The 20,192-nt window shown below is 40.2% G+C and overlaps 1 protein-coding gene across 1 annotated transcript in view; it reads left to right on the plus strand.

Annotated features, from left to right (window-relative positions):
- Window positions 1–729: 729 nt before the first annotated feature.
- The window catches only part of PLPPR5 (phospholipid phosphatase related 5), a 127,659-nt gene continuing 108,196 nt past the window's right edge, over window positions 730–20,192 (plus strand). The window contains exons 1-2 of the mRNA XM_077746072.1: window positions 730–784; window positions 2,357–2,952. Of these exons, the coding sequence (XP_077602198.1) occupies window positions 730–784; window positions 2,357–2,952 (651 nt within the window). The remainder of the gene's footprint in view (window positions 785–2,356; window positions 2,953–20,192) is intronic.

Below are 20,192 nucleotides of genomic sequence, written 5' to 3' on the forward strand. Positions count from 1 at the left end.
AGGTTAAATAATTTATAAGAAAATAAAGTGAAGAAACATACTAAACAAGTATCTTCTTTGGGGAAGTGCTTTACATATTCTCATTTAATTGTCAAAATAAGTAGAAAGATTAGTTCATTTTGTCCCCGAAAAGCTCAGAGTCAGGAAAGTAAAGTAACCAGCCCAAGGATACATAGCTCATGCTCTTTCATCCACCTCACATCATTTCTATGAATAACCAACCTGCTCAAATATTCATGGAAGTTGAATTTAATGTTGGTATCTTTATAAAGTGAGTTAAGATTCAGTATTAACTCTGAATTTCAGCATTGAATCATTAGTCAACCATGAATCAGTCAACAACTCTATTTGACTGTCCATGTCTAATACAGACAAATGATGGAGATATTGAGGATTCTGAGGGAAAATAATATCTTATGCCTGAGACGGATGGCATCTGAAAGAGAAGACAGAATGTGCATAAATCTATAGAAAAATGTATACACGTACAGAAATATGGATACACCCAGAATCATTTTGTAAGCCAAAAATTAGAAAGAAAGTGACTGGCGATAAATGTTGGAGTGACCTGAGTTAAAGCAGCCCAGATACGTTTATGTCTAGGAGTCAAATTTCATAAAATTTAAACATGATATAGGTGATCACTATGTGTCAGACATAAGTGATCATCCTTAGTTCTCGTATGAACATTGTAAAGTAGGTACTAATATGATCTCAGTTTTACTGGTGATGAAACTAAAGCAGAAAAAAAGAGTCGAGTATGCTGGCCAGGTTTCCAGTGCTGGTAAGTGGCAGAGCTGGGATTTGAACTGAGGTGGTACCAAAGCTGCTGCTCTTACATTAACCTTATACCTTCCATGTCAGTATGCCATGTAAGTGAGCAGTCTATGTTTATCTTAGGACGTAAAGATTATGATTCCCTAACCCTTGACATAACTTTTACATGTGAACATATTTCACCATTGTTCTTAGAGAAAAACATTCATTAATCTATTCAACAGATATTTACTGAGCACCTACAATGTGGCATACACCCCTCATGTGGGGGGACAGAACAGTGAACAGGACACAGAAGGACCCTGCTTTGTTAGACTCACAGTACTAGCCGCTCAATACACGTTAACGATGCAATACAATGCATTTTAATTTAAAAATAATATATGTGTTCAGTAGCTTGGATAAATTACCTACATCAGTTTCATTAATCCAAAGTTACCCTTAAAATCTACTCTTAAAAATTAATACCGTTTTTCCTCCAAAATTTCTATTAAGTAGAAAGATTTTGGGGATTCTTACATAGAATCAGGGGAGCAGTTCAAACACTAATACAGTCTTAAAATGATTCTCTGAATGGGGCATTAAATCATGTATCTTTGTAGTAGTTATATTTTCATAACATGGTATGCCATTCTTGTCCATTTAAGGAACCGTTTCCTCCCACTGCCCCAAACTGCGTATTATACATGTTGTTCAGTGTCTTTTATCCAGTAAGTAGCTATTAAATGATGTTTAGTAACATGTGGAGAATAAGGTATCCTACATTAAAGAAATTCACACTGACATTACTTCCCCCAAATACCAATCATTTGCCAAATTTAAGTAGCCTTATTAGCCTACCAATGTTGCTTTTTCCTATGATAGAGACCCACCTCTAAAACTCATCAAGTACAACCCATTAAAATGAATGAATATTCCAGAAACCTGCTAAAGTAATCTACATTTTAATGAGACAGGAAAGGCTCTAGGAATATGTTCATTCCCTTGTCTCTTACATATGTTTCCTTACCTGCCCTCTAGGGAGGAGGATGTGAGCAGTGTCTGGCTCCGCTAAGATCCTCCCTCACCTCCACCCCCACCCCCAAGTTTGCTGCCTAAGCTTGCACGCAGGCAACCACATGGCATCACGGAATGGGCTCTTTACATATATGCAGCTACTTACAGAGCTGTGCACACGCGTGTATGCCCATGTATGGGTGTGCTTCGTACGCCTGTGATGGGAGCCCGCGTCGGTCTCCCTCTCCTTTCACCTGACTGGTGGGGAATCCCAACAGTTCCCCGGAACTCAGGGAATAGTGAGATGAGGTAAACAGCTCTTTTCCGTTCCCTGGTGGCAGGCACCGCTGGATCCCAGGAATCTGCAATGCCTCTTCTCACTAGCAGCTAATAAAAGGAGACTGGGAAGATGAGCAAGTGGCGAATACAAGAACGAGGAAAGGGCCGTGGGACAAAAAACGATGCTTCGGGAGCTACTGAACTATGATTATGTTTCTACACACAAAGCCCTGGGAAGCAAGAGGGGAGGCAGAGGAACTCTGAATGTAAAATGCTCCGAGATTATTTTCCTAATTGTGCCTAGAAATCACCGCCTGGCGCGTGCCCTGCGCGGGGTTAAGGAACCCCAGTGAGTGCCCGCCGAAACTCGCCGCGCGGCATCCGGCGCTTGGAGCTTCCGTGGGGTTTGCGCTTCGAAGACGCGTCCACGCACCATTTTCCCAGGCGGTGTGCGGGTTTCTCAAACAGCCCAGCTGCTGCCTCGGAAAGGAGTTTCTAGAAGCTCCTTCTCTTCTGCCTCCCCTCCCCCCTTTTTTTTTTTTTTTCCGGTTTTTACCCCCTCGAGGAGCTTCTCCAGCTCCACTGCGTCCGCCCTCCGAGGGGGTACAGGTGCCGCTGTCCCGACTTCTGCCGCCCGGTCCGCCGACGCCGCCTCCTTCGGGCGGGCCTGGGGGCTTCACCCGGCGCTGCTGCATTGTGAATGCACCGTCTCTCGCTGGGCGCTGCGGCCGCTGCCCGGCGCCCGGGACTCCTCGCCCCCCCCCGCGCCCCCGCGCCCNCGTGCAGGGCTTCTTCTGCCACGACAGCGCCTACCGCAAGCCCTACCCGGGCCCGGAGGACAGCAGCGCCGTGCCCCCCGTGCTCCTCTACTCGCTGGCCGCCGGGGTCCCCGTGCTCGTGGTAAGCCCCGGGGTGCCCGCCCTCGCTTCCGACTCNCTTCGGGCTGGAGGCCCGGGGCGGGGGTCGGGGCGCGGCGGCTTTACCTTCTAAGTTCTTCCAACTTGTGGGCAGCCCCTTCCCCAGAGGACATTCTTGTAGGGCGCGTCAGGGGTGGGTGCGCAGGAATCCCGCGCCTCTCCCCACATGCCGCCCCCGCACGCCCTGCTGTGGCTGCAGTATTGGGCGGCGGGGAGGAGGACGACAGGGAAGGGGGGCCGTGGGAGGTGATGCGTGGGGGTCGGGGCTGGGGAGGAGGTGAGCCCTCGGGATGAATTTTTACTTCCTCCCCTCGGTGGCCTTGCCCCACTGGCCGCCTGCCCTGAGACCGCCGCTGGAGGACGGGCGGGCGGGCGAGGAGGAGCGGGCATCAGCTGCTGGGGTGTGCAGGGGACTCCTGCTTCTCGAGTCTGGGCGCCTGTTCCCGTTTTACCACCGCCTTTCCTTTCGCACGAAAAGTGCCCGTGGGACGAAGCTGACCAGGAAACCAATACCTAAAAAAGAATGTTGAAAACTGCTAAATGATGAGGCTCCATCCAGCAGCAGCGCTTGCTGAAAAGCAGGAGCTGTGTCCAAATTACAAGATTCATTTAAAGGCTGCTCCGGCCTCTGGGCAGCTTAAGTCCTCATCTCTGATAGCTTTGCTTAGACTGCCTTGGGGATTTTTGGACTGTGTGTGTGTGTGTGTGTGTGTGTGTGTGTGTATAAGGACACACACATATGCATACGTAATTATTAGAAGGTTAATCGTAATAATTTACATGTGAATATGGTGCAGTTATTGGTAGAATTGGTGTTTCTTCAGGAAACCTTACGGTTTCTCTGTTACTGTCAAAGTATTGGAGGTTTCCTTCCAGTGGTACCGGTTCTCTCTCTCTCTCTCTCTTTCAACTCTCAAAAGATAACAAATAGGAAATCGGAAAATGAAGAGGAAAGGGAAAAGGAAAGTTTTATTTTAGTGGTTGAATGTGTACATTTTAACAGTGAATGTTGAGAACATCGATGATATATACTGGGTTGGGTTATTCATGTTTGCTTTGATTTCAGGGAAATAATTTAATATTTTTCCAAATAATGGGAAGTTCCTAATACACATAATGGAATTCCACCAAGGAACTTCTTGATAACTTCAAAGTAACTTCGTTTATCACAGGTACCATGATAGTTGACTTTATATCCTGCTCCAGTAGACTGGTTTGAAAAGTGTTAGACCTGCACCAAAAAATGTTTTGTTTTGTTTTTTAATCTTGTTATTTGCTAGAAATCCACCTTCATGTTGATGTTCTCTCTCTTCCCTTTGACAAGCTGAAAAAGGAAAGAAAATGTAGTCAGTGTAGGGATTCTTTCTGCTTTCTGCAGATGTTGGGTGTTCAGGCACATGTTTTCTGGGGGACTAAATAGCTCAGGGATTTTTTTTTTTTTTTTAGAAGAAAGCCTGTCACTTTCAGGTCACTGGTTTGGTTGCGACCATGATCAATAATGTCTGTAACTTTTCTCTTGGTAATTACCATTCTGTGTCTTATTTAAATGAGATAGCACCCTTCAGATCCTAACCATCCATCCATGGTGGCAGGTGTCAGCTAGAGACAAGAACATATTGGGCCAAAGATGTTGATTATTTCCTACTTAGGGGGAAGCTAGGAGGAGAAAGGGAATTAGTCATTACTGACTACTTTGTGCTGGGCACTGAAAAGTCATAACTGTACTTAGTCCTCAGTGCATTCCTCTCCAAATAATATTTGAGGGCACTGAGGATCAGATAATACAATGGAAAGAGCTGAAAATAAGGTAGGTAGGTGTGGTGTTTGGAGGCCCACGGGACTGACACCCAATGCCATGGTACTTCTACTACTTCCACAGAGGACAAGAGAAGGCTGATGTGGGAAGCATCTAGAATAACAATTGGGAGGTTTTAAGAGGGAGGATCTCACCTGATTCCCATCATGTTTTGACTTTCAGTTATTTAGTTGCAAGAGAAAGAATTAGGGGGGGTCAGTCTGAAGAGAAGGAAGTTTTGGGTTTTAGAGGCTAGCTGCACTGCTGGCCCTTGTTTTCCCTTCTGCTTTTCCAAACACTGTGTTCTCACAGTGCGAGAGGTTGGGAACAGTAATGGCAGCCCTGCCTTTCCATTCCTCTCGAGAACACCGGCTTGGCACAGTCACTTTATGTGAAAATAATATTATTAATAATAATACTAGTAATGCCCATGATTTATCGAGTTATATACCTTATACCCATTTAATAGCTACATTACTTATTAAAGCAATTATTATTATTATTGTCACCTAATAGTTGCAAAAACTGAAGCTTAGAAAGATAAAATAATTGCCCCAGGACCAGGGCTAAAAAATGTCATACTCAGAATTGTAACCCTACTATGTTGAACTCCCAAACTGGAGTCTTTTCTATTGTAATGTACAAATTCAGCTTACTCGTAAGGCATGCTTCTGAATAAATGCCTCAAAAGGTCTCTTTCCCCATCTCTTACATTTCTTGGGCTATAGTGTTAAAGGTTCTTCATATTGTATATTTTTAGCCTTCAAATGTCATTTTTAATTCTTTAGATTAATTTGAAAAGTAGCTCTCCTCACTACCACAATTTGTGGTTTTGTGTCATACTTGCTAAACTCATTTATCTAAAAATCAAAAGCAATATATATTTTCAGTTTTATCACTTTTATGTGATGTTGCTTTGGGGCCCAGGTTTGAAATCTAATAAATTTGGATTCAGATTCAAAGTACCTCCTGCTGCTGTGCTAACTGTTGGGAACCCTGCTTGCTGCCTAACCTTGAACAACTTAGTTTAATCTTGTTAAGCCTCAATTTTCTAAGTCTCAGGATTGTGCATATTAAATTAGATGTAACACATAAATGTCATCCTTGGCCCACAGTGGATACTTCATAAGAGATGAGATCAGTAAATCATTGTCATTATTCATGAAGTGATAATTCAGTAAATGTTTATTGAACTTCTGTGTTGCAAGACAGAGTAGAGGTTATAAAGGAAATTTCAGAAATAAACTAAACTCCTAAGGAGTTTACAGCCTAATTTGGGAAATCAGGTAAACATGCCAAGATCATCATATAAATCACCATAATAGAAGCACGTGCACACACACACAAATACACAAATGCATACACACTCCACAAAGACCTCTGGTGGTTCATAAGAAGATCAGATCCTTTTTATTTGGAGGGGTAAGGAAAGGCTTCGTGAAGAAAATGGTGGCATTTGAGATGTGACTTTGAAGAAGAGTCTGGAATGGAGTTTGAGTCAGGACATCAGAGAAGCAGCTACATGGACAGCCGCTTGGTAGCAGAAAATGCAGGCTGTACTCTTGACGCAGCAGTTGGTTTGTCTTGTTTCTCAGAATGGTGTGCAGGGAACACAGAGGTTATACGGCTGAAGAGGAAGACTTGGGTCTCATTGATGAGTCCTGGAATGCCAGGCTGCAAGCTGTTCTCAATTTGTTGGGAATGGACTAGGGACACTGTCTGATGGGTGGTGTTTTAGGACATTTTGGGGACAATAAAAATACCGAAAAAGAATTTTAAATGCTTTATCCTCAAGTCTCTTTTATGTGGTGAGATATGAGTTTGATTGTGTTTTCAGAAAATGCCTATAATTTGGGCTCATTTACAAAGACAGATGTCTTGTTCAGATTGATCTGTATAGCATTTGCTAAAGCACCACATATGGAATTTATGGACAGAAATTTAATTAGTGATCCTTGATTTTTTTCATTGATTGAGAGAGCTGGTGATGACAGTGGTTTCTGCTCCCCAAATTTGGATACAGTGGCCATGAGCAGCAATGATCTCATTGCTCCTGAGATCATTAAACAACACAGGTGATTTGAAGGAGACCAAAGCCAGAGCATTCCTCTCGTAGAGCCAGAACCAAGGCAGAGAAAACCAGCAGTGAGCAGGGCAGGTGTGAGGGTAGGGAGCATCTCTGATTCCTATGCCTGCGTTCTCAGGAAACACCCTTTGGACCCTGAGATTCTGAGGGATATAGCTATGCTGCTATCCCAAGGGTATTGCATCACTAAATGTGGCAGAGATACATGATGACAGAAAGACATCCCGTATCCAGAGCTCCAGCTTGTTGGATCAGAGTGCCTAAAGCTTTCCCATAGACCTCTTCTCCTGTGAACCTTCCCTTGATGCTTGGTCCTATTTTTACTCCTAGAACTCATGCCTGTGGCCTGGTGCAGGAGCAGCACCGATATGGATATCAGACAAGTCTGGGTTCTTATCTGCATTTCTCTCACTCACTATATGTGTGACCTTGGGCAAAATTTTCTTATTCATAAACTGTAGATAAAAATGCCTACCTCTTGGAAGGCAGTGCGTCTAAAGGTTAAGATCACAGACTCTGGAGTCAGACTGCTTGGGTTTGAAGCCCAGATCTGCCACTTTCCTGCTGTGTGAACCTGAGCCGGTCTTTCTAGGCTTCAGTTTCTTCCACTGTGAAATGGAGATAATGTGAATGTTGGACTCATAGGATTATTATGAATATGAAATGGGTTGACATATATGTCAGAGCAGTGCCCAGCTAAGTATATGTTACCTACCATTAGTCCTCTCCAGGTTGCGATGATTAATCAAGATAATCTATTTAAGACACCTAGCAAAATGTGTTTATTAGTGGATTCCAGGGCTGATGAAATATTAGAGGTGGCCAGAGGCCACCTGCTTCAGTCCACTCACCCACAAAAATTGGGGTGTCTGAATAGCAAGAATAGCAAAAATCAGAACTCTGTTACTGACATCAAGTCAATGATTCCTACCTTTGATTCCTCTATTTTTTTCAAGTAAGCTGACACTAGCTAATATTTCCTATGCACCAGACGCTGCATTAGATACATTTAATGCATTACTTTATTTAATGCTCACTCTTGTAGTACTTTCTTTAAACACAAAGACTGTCATTAAATCCACTTATAAATGAGAAATACGATGTTTTGTGGGACTGTGTATCAGATCTGTGTTGAGTTATATAAGTCCATTCATTAATTTTACCTTTGGCTTATGAAGGTTAGTTGGATGTGAAAAGGGGAGAGTGCCATCCAGGAGTCCCACAGCGCCAGTGCCAGAATCATTGAAGCCCGTGCCTCTAGTTCTTTATCCTAACACGTTAAACACATCATTGCAGATTTTTGGTCATAGTGATGCAATACTAGAAAAGTCAACGTTTTCTCAAATCATTTATCCTCAACGTCAGCTTTTCTGGTTTGATCAGAAGCTTTGTGTTCCAGTGTAGATAATGGTTTCAATGTGTGGTGTAGGAGATTGTTTTGTTTCCTGTTAGGCTTGAAATGTTGTGGAGAGGTGGGTGGCGGCGGAAGGGATTCAGAAATATTTTTGTTATTCTGATCTGAAGCCATCTTTCTTATCTCTGTAGCACGCGCGGACACAGTGCTGCAGCACCTGCATTTATGTGATACCACCCTTCGGTTCTCGATCTGCCACACTACAGTGTATGGAGAGCTGAGGCGGCTTTATTTATAAGGAATGTTTCTTAAAGATTTGGGGTGCAGTGAACACACTGAAATTGTGTATAAATGCTATATATACACATATGCACATTGTTTACAAATACACATGCCCATTTTTCTAGTAAGAGTCTCCATACTTTATCAGATTGTCAGAGGTATCCAAGCTTCCCCGAAAGGTGGATCCACACTTTGAGGGTTTATGAATCTGGTTAAACGCCTCCTTATGTGTCTTAGGACCTTGCTTCACTTAGATATTCTCATTCATATTCATTCATTCATATTTTCCCTCCCTCCCTGTATTCCTTTTTGTCTCTCTTTTTCCCCAGATCTCCTCCACTTTGCATACTGATGAAGAGACGGTGATGCCAAGGGGAAGGATGAGGCTGGTGTGAAAACCAGCTAGCTTTCCTCTGCTTCTCCTTCTCCTCTCTCTCTCCTTTTCCTTCTATCTCTCCTCCTCTCCATCCCTGTCTCCCTTTTTCTCTTCCGGTCTTCTTTGCCCCCTCCGACCTTTATCACTTGGTAATCCCTGTGGCTTTTTTGAGCCAGTTACCTTATCTGAAAAATGTTGACTCATTTCTTCCTACGAGCTGCTGTGAGTATCAAATATGTGAGAATACACTTTGGAGACAATATGAGGAAAACATAATGTGAGTGGATTACATGAGTTACGTACCCAGCTGGTCACTGGAGACGGTTACGACTACTTATAGCATGACTCCATCTCATTCATTTGTATAGTTTGAAAACAAATATTTCCAGGGAGCAGTATGGATACCATCTATTAAGTCGGCATTGTATCATATTAATTTTTAAATTTGCATCATCCCCAAAAGACATTATTTGTAAAGGTTTTAAATGATGATAACACACCTATTATGTACTAGGTACAGTGCTCTTGCTTGAACATGTATATAATAAGTGAGACATATTTGTTGACCTTCAAGAGTTCAGATATCATGCATGAAGTTATACCTCCAAGCCTCCGTTTTCTTGTCTGTAAGATTGAGGTAATGATACTTAACATGATACCTTATAAGAATTAAATATAAGCATTCAATAACTGATAGCTACTCTTTTAGCAGAAACGCTAATAGTATTTATTGGTAGTGCACAGCAAAATGGCATCATACTTAATCAGTTCTTTTGAATGAATGAGATAAACCGTTTACCTTTTACTGTAACCCTTTCATAAACTCTGTGCAGTAACACATCCAGGGAGCTTAGGCAGTTCACTCCAGCTGGTAAATGACACATCCAGGATCTGAATCTATTACTTTTAAGTCCAGTGCTCTGTTGGCTACATGCATTTTCCCACTAATTTGATTCACAACATAAAAAGGCGGCACTCCCAGAAGGCAGGGGTTAGTTAAAGCTTATCGATTATATATCAATGTGCTGTTTACAGTATCCATATGTTTGTTCATGTACAACCAGACATGAAAAGGGGATGTTCAAAGACATGTTCAAAGACAAAACTTCATTGGCTTTTAGAATCAGTGGAATGACCAATAGAATAGCTCAACATTCCCATTCATACAAGAGACAAGTTCTGATCTCAGAGATCTTAACCTGTAGTTAAGAGGATCCTTTTAACAGACTTTGGGAAATCATAAAGAATATCCTTTAGATGGAAGATAATTTAAAATATGTGAGATGGAGTTCTATATTTAGTACTATTGAAACTATTTCTCAGAATGCCAGGTTTCACTCAGCAGGCTGATTACTTTTTTAGTTTTATTATGACAGATGTAGTTTGAAAATCACTGTCAGTAAAACAACCATTTTTTTTTGTTATTGTTGTTGTTGTTGTGAAAGAGAGTCCTAAAGATTTTTTTCCAGACCAGGTGCATTTAAAACTCTAAAGGCAGTGTTTTGGTGAACATTTCTCAGTGAGAGAACACTTGTGAGTGAGTGTGTGTGCGTGCAGTGAATATATATGTGTGTGTGTGTGTGTGTATGTGTGTATAGTGTGTGTGTGTATATATGTATAGTGTGTGTGTATATATGTATGTGTATATTTGATCTGTAATAAGCTTGGAATTTCTTACATGGATTAATTTTTTTCTTCCTTGTGTCTAACCTGTATAATGCTCCCCCATCCATTCCCCCTAAAAAAAAAACAAAAAACTTTCTGGAACATTCTGCCCTATCTGTTTGGACCTCGCACGAACTCCTTTAAGCAAACCTCTTGCAGACCCACAGATAAAGTAGCTACATTCTCTTCTGTGATTCTTTATGTTCTTTAACAAATTATGGTATTAAAATAACCTTATATTTTTGCTTTATGTTGCATTTATTTTTATTAATGTTTCCATCACTAGACTCGAACATCTCAAAGTCAGGGTATTGTAATCTGTTTCAAGCTGATTTCATCATACCCAGTCTCTTTGGTTATTTTTGGTAGATAAGGTGTCCAGGCATCAACTGAAGTTTATGATGATGATGTTATAATGACCGAATTCTGCTGAGCAGTTACATAACCATTCATTAAAATAAGCAAAATAGTCCATATGCCCTGTCCTGTAAATTCAGTGAGCTGGTAGTTCTTTATCCTTTGTGGTGTTTAAGTGTATGAAGCCCTTGTATGAAAAGTTCAGCACAGACAAGGTGGGATTCTGTGCCCTCACACTAATGTGCTTCATGCAGGAATCTTCCTAAATCAATGGCCGGATTCTAGATGCACTGAGAAGATGCCATTGGGGTATCACTGGAGTCCTATAGTTTGTTCATTCAGTATTGGGAAACTATTTTAGTCAGTCCGCATAGCTTGAAAATATTCAATTTCACCAGTAAAGAGTCTATTTTTAGCATTCATCATGTTAATTAAAAATAATTACTTTCATCAATAAAAAATCATTTATATGCATGATGCTAATTAAGTTAGTTATTAATTAACATACAGATAGCAAAAAAGACTTGTAGCAGCCTCTTTGGATTGGGACTTTTCTGATAAAATGCTGGTGACTTCCCAGGACTTCCTTCCTCATTCCTTCTTTCCCTGAACAAATATTTGGTGAGCACTTTCTATGTGTAGCGTACCTTGAAAAAAGAGCTTCCTTGACTTGCTGCAAATCCAAGAACCAGGATTAAATTTAATCTCTCCCTTCTTTGACTCTTTCAAAGCAGTATCATGAAATAAAGGACTTATGAAATCATAGGTTAGTTAAATACAAATGTAGTCCTGACATATCTACGTAATACCAAAATAGCTTGTGGCATTTCCTCTCTAAGGGAAGCAGGATTTGTGTTGATATAACCAGAACCTCTATTCTGAGTAAATTGTGTATTGTGTTTCTCGTGTGATGATCCCCCCTTTTTTAAAGAGTGCTTTCAACCATGCCAGCAAAAACTGTACTTTTCTATCAATACTTTTTATTGAGATTTCAGATTTAGCATTTTCTCACACTGGGGTGCACAGAAGCACTTTTCACAGTGAGAAGCATCTTATATTTCCAGAGATCTCATCAAAGCAGAATGCCAAGTTTTCACAGACACCAAAATTGAGCAGTCTTGGATAGAGATAGTGCACCTGGAGCCTCATGTTGTAATTTAAAATGAAGTCCTGACATTTCCAGTTAAAATACAAAACAATATCTTTGGGTTGGTGACAATAACCTCTTCCTTCACAAATGCCTTAACAGTGTTGGGTTCTCTCGGTTACGGTTACTAAACTGAATGAAGAGACTTAGTCAAAACTACGTGACAACCCTTTTGGTCTTTCACAAAGAGACCTTTGTTTCTTCGTCTTTCTGGGTCCTAATCACATGATGATTTGGGGTACCCTTTTTATTCCTCCTGGTGCTAAGTCTAGAATCCCAATGATAGGAATCCAGTAGACACTTTATTCAAGCTACACTCTCAGGTTCTTTCTGCCATTCTAGTTTTGGAAAATACTTGTGAATCCAATGTTAGGAGATATTTCTTTGTAGCTGGAATACTTTAGTCCTGAAAGCAGCCTTAGAGATCGTTTAGTTTCATCTCTTAATTTTCAAATGAATGGCCAGAGAGATTAAGTGACTTATCCAAGGCCGTGCAACTAATGAGGAATTACACAAATAGCTGTCATATTGGTATATAGCATGCATTGCTGTAAGTACTTTACATGTATTAACTAATTTACTCCTCACATCATTGGAGATAGACACTATTGTTATCTCAGTTTACAGATGAGGACACTGAGGCACAAAAAGATTAAGCAGCTAAGCCCATGACCCCTCAGCAAGGAACTGGCATAACTCAGCAGAATGGCAGATACGTGTTGTTAACACAGGGATGGTCCGTGTCCCCTTTCCAATTTGTTTTTCCATCTCTTGGTGGGGCTAAGTCCATCTGCAAGGGATCGCTCTACAGAGCAGTATCAGTTGAGAGAAAAAAATGAAGGCTATGTGATTATTATAGTAGCTTTTTCCATGTGGCTTTTTTAAGAAAATTTTCTTTTAATGTTTTTATTTATTTTTGAAAGTCAGAGAGAGACAGCACGAACAGGGTAGGGTCAGAGAGAGAGGGAGACATAGAATCCGAAGCAGGCTCCAAGCTCTGAGCTAGCTGTCATCACAGAGCCTGATGCGGGGCTCAAACCCACGAACCATAAGATCATGACCTGACCCGAAGTCAGACACTTAACCGACTGAGTCACCCAGGCGCCCCTCCGTGTGCCTTTAAACTGTTGACTGAAAAGATTTCACTGAATATTACGGTTACAGTTGACAGTCGGTGATAGTGAAGAGGTGTCGTAGCAGATAAGGAAAAAGAGTGCTTGGTTCTCAAATCATTTGGTTCCATGATGTCTTCTTTTATGCTTCTAACATCAGATCTTTTCAGACAGAAAGTAAAATTACATTTGAACCTGCTACAAGTGGATGTAACAGAAAACTACCCATTTTTGATGCACAGATTCCAAATTCTTATAGTGTGGTTTTAACATAACACAATATGATATAATTATAACATCTAATATAATTAACATATAGCATATCTACTGCACTCAAGGCAGAGTCAGTATGTTAAGTTAGGCAACTAGTTTGAGGCATGGAAGAAATACTCAGTGATGTGTATGTATGTACATATATACATTTAATTTATAAAATCAAATATATATATTTCAAGGAAAAACATAGACTTTTAATATTTATGTATTTTGAAGTCCTTTTTCTTTGAGGGAATTAAGGATACTCTTAAAATGATTGTAGAAATTTTGGGTCCAATCCTGTAGTGCCATTTTATGGGAAACAGCAGTAACTTGAGAAATCAGTTCTCTGCTGTGCTGTGCTTTGTGGTATTTTCTCTGCTCTTCATTCTCATCTGCTTAAATACTTCCCAGCCTTTACTTTGGGCAGCTCAAATCCCACTTTTTCATGACTCTTCCTTTGATGTCTTCTCATCAACAGGGATCTACCTATCTTTTAAAATCCTTTTTGAATAATAGTCTGTCCTCTTACATCTTTCCATTAAAGTAGAGTTGCAGGTATGGGATGGGGAGCTGTAGAGAAAGCAAGACAAAATAAAAGGAACAGTAGCAATAATGTGTTACTGTATGGAAATAGTGAATGCAGTTGGTAGGTTTGGTAATAAATTTTGTGTATTCAGGTTTTATGCTGATTTGAAATTAAAATGAATGAGAAAGAAAGAAAGAAAGGAAGGAAGGAAGAAAGAAAGAAAGAAAGAAAGAAAGAAAAAAAGAAAAGAAAGAAAGAGGAAGAAGAGATGGAGGTAAGGAGGGAGGGAGGAAGGGAGGAAGGGANGAAAGAAAGAAAAAAAGAAAAGAAAGAAAGAGGAAGAAGAGATGGAGGTAAGGAGGGAGGGAGGAAGGGAGGAAGGGAGACTCCCTGGCCTGACAGGCTGTGACTTTTCCTCCTTACTTTGCGGCTTGCTAACTTTGAGACCCTGAGAAACTCAAGTAGCTTTCCAGCCTCTGTATCATTAGATATCTGGGGTAGAAGGGTTTGAGCTCACCTGAGGCGGAAGACCGACTGACTCACAGCTCCTGAGGTAGCCTTTTATGTGATTGAAACAAGTGTCACTAGGACACTTTACCTTACAGTGCAATAAAGTCTGTTTCTCTGGGTTGTCTGCTTATGGGTGTCTCACCATTTGAAGCCAAATAGAACAACCTAGATGGTCTCCCACTGTAGGATGTTATTTTTCAGTTCTCTGACTCTTCTTTGTTTTGAGACTTAAGTGTTTTCATCTTCATATGGCATTGATTTGAGTCCATTTTGCCATTCTGGCTCTCACATGTGACCTCACTGGAGATGTGCTGTTTTTAAGGCACGACATCAGCACTGAATGATGTATTTCAGGTGTACTTTCACCCCTGACAAATACATCAGAAGTGCTGCACTTTAATGCATTAGCCTTGGGGTCAGTATACATTCTCCTCGTGGTCAATTATCTCATCTGTAAAGGGAGTAGGTTAAACTTTTCTTCAAGTAGACAAAAACACGGGATGATGATGGACACTGTCTCCCTCCCATGACCACAGCAGACATTGCTAAAAGATTATGGCATTTTCTTCCCAACTGAGACTGACCTCGGTTTTCAATCCTTGAGGTAGAATTCCAGGCGACATCTTCTAATTGGATTTACTGTTTTGCTATCAGAAGATTACTAAAATGCTTCCAATGTATGTTGCATACACAATGTAGTGTACTATGTAGTTATGTATTATAATTATATATACATATTTTGGCTATCAAAAAGTTATAAATTCCTGTAGATCCACAAATATGTCTTGTATATTTTTGCTTCTTGCTCATCACATAGAGCCTAATATAATGCCTTTCAAATAGTAGATATTATTAATGTATTTTAAGAGAACAGAGTTAGAGAAGCAGGGATTAAAATTATTTGGGGTACCCATTCATAGATAGGCTATAAAGTGCAAATTATTTCTCCAAAACCCAAGTCTTAATATTTTAATTTACTTACTAGTCATCCTTGCTTTCAGGTATTTTCCCCATGTACACACATTTTTAATTTAATCAAAGTTATATAACATATAGTCTACAGTATTTACTTTAAATGGAGAATATATCAAACACCTATTATTTTGTTTTAAAAATCTTTAACATCATCGTATTTTGCTTCTGTGCCCACCATTTCATTTCTCCATGTGTTTCATAGCACATACTTTTATAACTTTAAATTGTCACTCTGTAAGCATTTATGTAGCATATGCTCTATCTTCATCAGGTGTGACACATTCTATATTTCATTATATTCCCCCCCACACATTTTTTTTTTAGAATGAAGTGGTGGATTTATTTATTTAAAAAAATTTTTTTAATGTTTACTTATTTCTCAGAGAGCCAGAGAGCCAGAGACAGAGCATGAGTGAGGGAGGGACAGGGAGAGAGGGAGACGCAGAATCCGAAGCAAGCTCCAGGCTCTGAGCTGTTAGCACAGAGCCCGATGTGGGGCTCGAACTCATGAACTGTGAGATGATGACCTGAGTTGAAGTCGGATGCTTAGCCAACTGAGCCACCCAGGCACCCTTGAATGGTGGACTAAAGAGTACATCATCTTCCATTCTGTTTTGTAAATCAATGACCAATACGTTTTACATAGGAAATTTGTCTATATGATAAATTAGAAAACTACTTTTGATATTCTGATGTAGGATTCAGCTAGCTGGCAGAGTTTCTAAATGACATAAGTCATGATTTAATTATCACTTAGATCTCTGAATCATACTCTACATTTTCATTAGTAATCATAAATTAAGAGTTGAAAGATTTGACTCAATACATGGAACTATTTTTGAGAAGAGTTTCTTTCCTTAGAGAGTGATAAAAATTAGTGGTACTTTAGAAAATGACATTAATGAGCAAAGAAAGATTTAATGCTTCTTGGGAAGGCAAATCACTTACAACTTCAATTAACTTCAGAACAAACCAGGAAATGAAATTAGGATTTTATTGTTTATGGATACTTTTTGTTGAAATTTGGGATTTCACAATTAAAGTGAAACATCAAACAAGTGCAAATTAGCTCCTCTCCCTATCCAATGGGAGCAAATGAAACTGCCTGCAAGCAACCACATTAAAGCACAATGACCTGGTGTTCAATAATTCGTTCCTTCATTTATCCATTAAAAAACATTTATGGAGTTCTCCCAGGAGAAGGCTTTGTATGTGTAATGGGCTCTGCGTATTCAAAAAGGGGGGAAAGGATCCCTGTCCTCAAAGAAATCAAAGTTCAATGTCAGTGAAGAGTGAAAATATACTAATTCTAAAAACTGGCAATGGGCCTGTGGGTAGAAGATAGAAGGAAGGATGAGAGGGATCTTAGAGGAAGTGAGGTTCGCTAGCCAGAAAGTGAGAGAAAGGCAAGAGCATACGTATACAAAACATTTAGGTTGGAGAAACCTTCCCCAGTTGAAGGAACTCCAAGAATGTCTGGAATGGAAAGGTGGATAGCACAGAAGTAATTACGTTCAGAACATAAGGATGCTTAGTAGAAAACGTTACGATAGTGCTCAGAGATTCCCTTACCAGCTTGAAGAGGTAACCCTTTGACACACATTCTAAACTCTTAGCCTCACTTTGGCTGTCTGCAAAATGGGACATCTAAGTCTGCCTGTGTTACAAATAAATCTATTTATGTGACTGATTTTAATTTAGTAAACTAAAAGGAAAACATTAGACTATTGTTTTAGAGTTTTAAGGAATCTAGGGAAATATTCCCCACATCAATCTTGGCGGTCAAGTGTGTTCCAGAGGGCTTACGGTTTCCTACTTTAAAATAAAAATACTGCCACAAAATAATTTTTTAATTATACTAAGATAATCCCTCTGACACGCATATTACAGGATTTAAAATCATTATTTGCAACATGGACAATACTGAAATATCGATAATTAGTACAATTATGAAGGCATATGTTGATATGCACAATTAAAATTGGCAAGGATATTTTTGTTACTATTGATTGCTATGTTTTGCTTCTATAATAGAGTATCTTGACTCGCATTTTCTAAATTACATAGCAGGTGTGCTTACCTGTGTAGTAAATATCTTTAATTTTCTCATTTTAAATTGGAAGTTGAGGTGAAATATATGCATCTGTATGTTGCTCTAGAAATTTGAGGGCATGATATTCTGGTTCTTTTAGAAAGGATGGATTGAAATTTATGTGAAACCGCACAGTACTATTCTTGGTAGGTGAAATTCATATTTTCCAGTTTATGGTATTAAGGATTAAATGTTCTTGGTTTTCTTGCAAGATGCTCTATCCTTCTAAATTTAGTCATCTAATTAAGATTTCCATTCATGGGAAGTGACTTTAAAGAGCACATAAGACAGGCTTTTATACAAACAAGCTTTGATTGGATTAATTGGATTTGCATAAATTTTATGATGTGAATGTGCTAGTGTCTTGGCTTCATTCACTTAGAAAGGAGAACTTAAAGGAATTGGAAAGAGGAGACACATTAAAGGTTGCAAAGGAAGCATGTAAAAACAGCCAGGTTAATGGCATGGCAAGAACAAACCATAAGGAGCTAACACAACCCAAGCTTTAGCAATATATGCACTGGCCAAGCCTAGAAAAGCTGAGCATCAGAAAAAGAGATGGGAGATTCAGACAGACCACAATATTTGGCTGGTTTTTTTTACCCCCCTTTTGGAAGATGGGTAGCCCTTGCACCTAACGTGAGTTTGATTACAGGGACTAAGGGCTGGTGGTGCATTTAGAACTAAGAAGGCCAAGACAAGATGGCAGCTTGAACTGTGGGCAGGCAGGCTGGGAAGTAGGTCTAACAGAGAGTCACTTGGTCATCAGAGACCAGTGCTGCCCTAGGGTTATGGAAGAGATCGCAGCCTAGAACTGGGACACTGAAAAGTAGGGCAGAGCAGGGCCAACTAGAGGAAGCAAAGACGTGGTGAGGTCTCAGGAAGACACACAAATAAGACAGGGCAGACCGGTCAGAATAGGCAAGTCCAAGAGGACCGAGGGACAGAACAGGGTGCTGAGATGAGGCCCCAGGCACAGAGTCCATGGCGATGAGGCTTGGCAGCCCACATCAGGATCACCAACAGCGGAGATCAGGAACCCTTCCCAGCAGGCAGTAATCAGAGCTCAGAAACAAAGTCTGAGCAGAGTTGAAAACAACAGATATGGGGTAATAGAATTAAGAAATCCTTCGTATAGAACCAAACTTCGTACCTTACAGCTGTGAGTGCAGAAGTGATCTTCAGAGCATTCATTCTGGTATTTATGCATTCATTCATAATAATGTAACACCAACAATAGCAACGACATTACCCCTTACATTTGAATGAAGCTCTGTCATCCGCGGGATGGCTCACAATAATCATGCAACATGGATATTATAATCACTTAGAGATGATAAAATCCAGGCTCAGAAAAATTAGATTTGCTCACAGTCCAGCAGCCAGACAGTAGCACAGCTTAGATTAGAACCTGTCCCTGATGTTTTAAACCTTTGTTTGTAAAGAACTTTGCAGTAGATAAAGAAAAGGGCAACAAGTGTGAAGATCATGAGAAGTGCTCTTCTAACCTCAGGAAGTTTGCAGTCCAGTCAAGGATCCAGGCTCTTGCCGAAGTAACCTTAACATTTCAAAAACTCCTTCTGGGACTAAGAAAGTGCCCAAGATTTAGGAGGCTCTCAATCACTGTTTGCTGTATTAATATCTAGAGAAGTGGTGTGAAGAGAAGCCTAGTGAAGAAAAGAATCAGTCTGGACTTAGGCCATAGAGAAAGCTTCTCTGAGAACATGGCATTTTAGCTGCTCAATGACAGGATGCTTCCTCGAGAGACAAGTGTGTGTGAATTTGGTTGGAAGGGATAGAGAACTAATATTTATGGAGGTAGATTTAGATTCAGACATTACCTGGGCTTGGATTCTGGATCTCCTACTGATTTGTATAACACGGGACTAGTTACTTGATCTCATTGATTCTCAGCTTTCTTATAGTAGGAGCTTATGGTCTAAAAGCTAGTGCTTTTGTATATGGCAGTTTGGGGAGAGGCTAATTTAATTTTCACAATAGTCCAATCATTTTGCATTACCATCCTTTTGCAAAAGAAGAAACTGAGATTCAAAAAATCTTAACTTGCATTGAAGTTAAGTAATTTGAAAACAGAAAGTTTTCCTGGTTCCAAAACTCATTCTTTAAAAAAAATTTTTTTTAATGTTTATTTTTGAGAGAGAGAGAGATAGACAGAGCATGAGTGGGGGAGGGGCAGAGAGAGAGAGAGAGAGGGAGGGAGAATTCAAAGCAGGCCCCAGACTCCAAGCTGTCAGCACAGAGCCCAAAGTGGGGCTTGAACTCATGAACTGTGAGATCATGACCTGAGCTGAAGTCAGAGGCTTAACTAACTGAGCCACACAGGCGCCCCTGAAATCCATTCTTTTTCTACCACCCTCCAGTGACATGCAAGTGATGTATTGGGGGGATCCTGGGGGAGTTTTTCTTCCCTTTAGTCCCTGTGATTGTGTAAGGAATTTGTAGAAGAACAGAGTTAGGAACAAGTGAAAAGAGCAATAATTTATTTGTAATTGGAACAAATCTGAATACAACAATGAACCATAACTAATGGAGAAAAGGAGGCTTAGGGGATGAGATAAAAAATTCCATATGAACATGACATAGCTGAGATGCCAACTGAAAATGTAGCATCTTAAAGTAACAGGTCTAAAAATATAAACATATTCAACTAGTGAATCAAGATAATAT

Source organism: Crocuta crocuta, unplaced genomic scaffold (assembly GCF_008692635.1).
Source record: "Crocuta crocuta isolate KB4526 unplaced genomic scaffold, BGI_CrCroc_1.0 scaffold48, whole genome shotgun sequence".
NCBI classification, from domain to species: domain Eukaryota; kingdom Metazoa; phylum Chordata; class Mammalia; order Carnivora; family Hyaenidae; genus Crocuta; species Crocuta crocuta.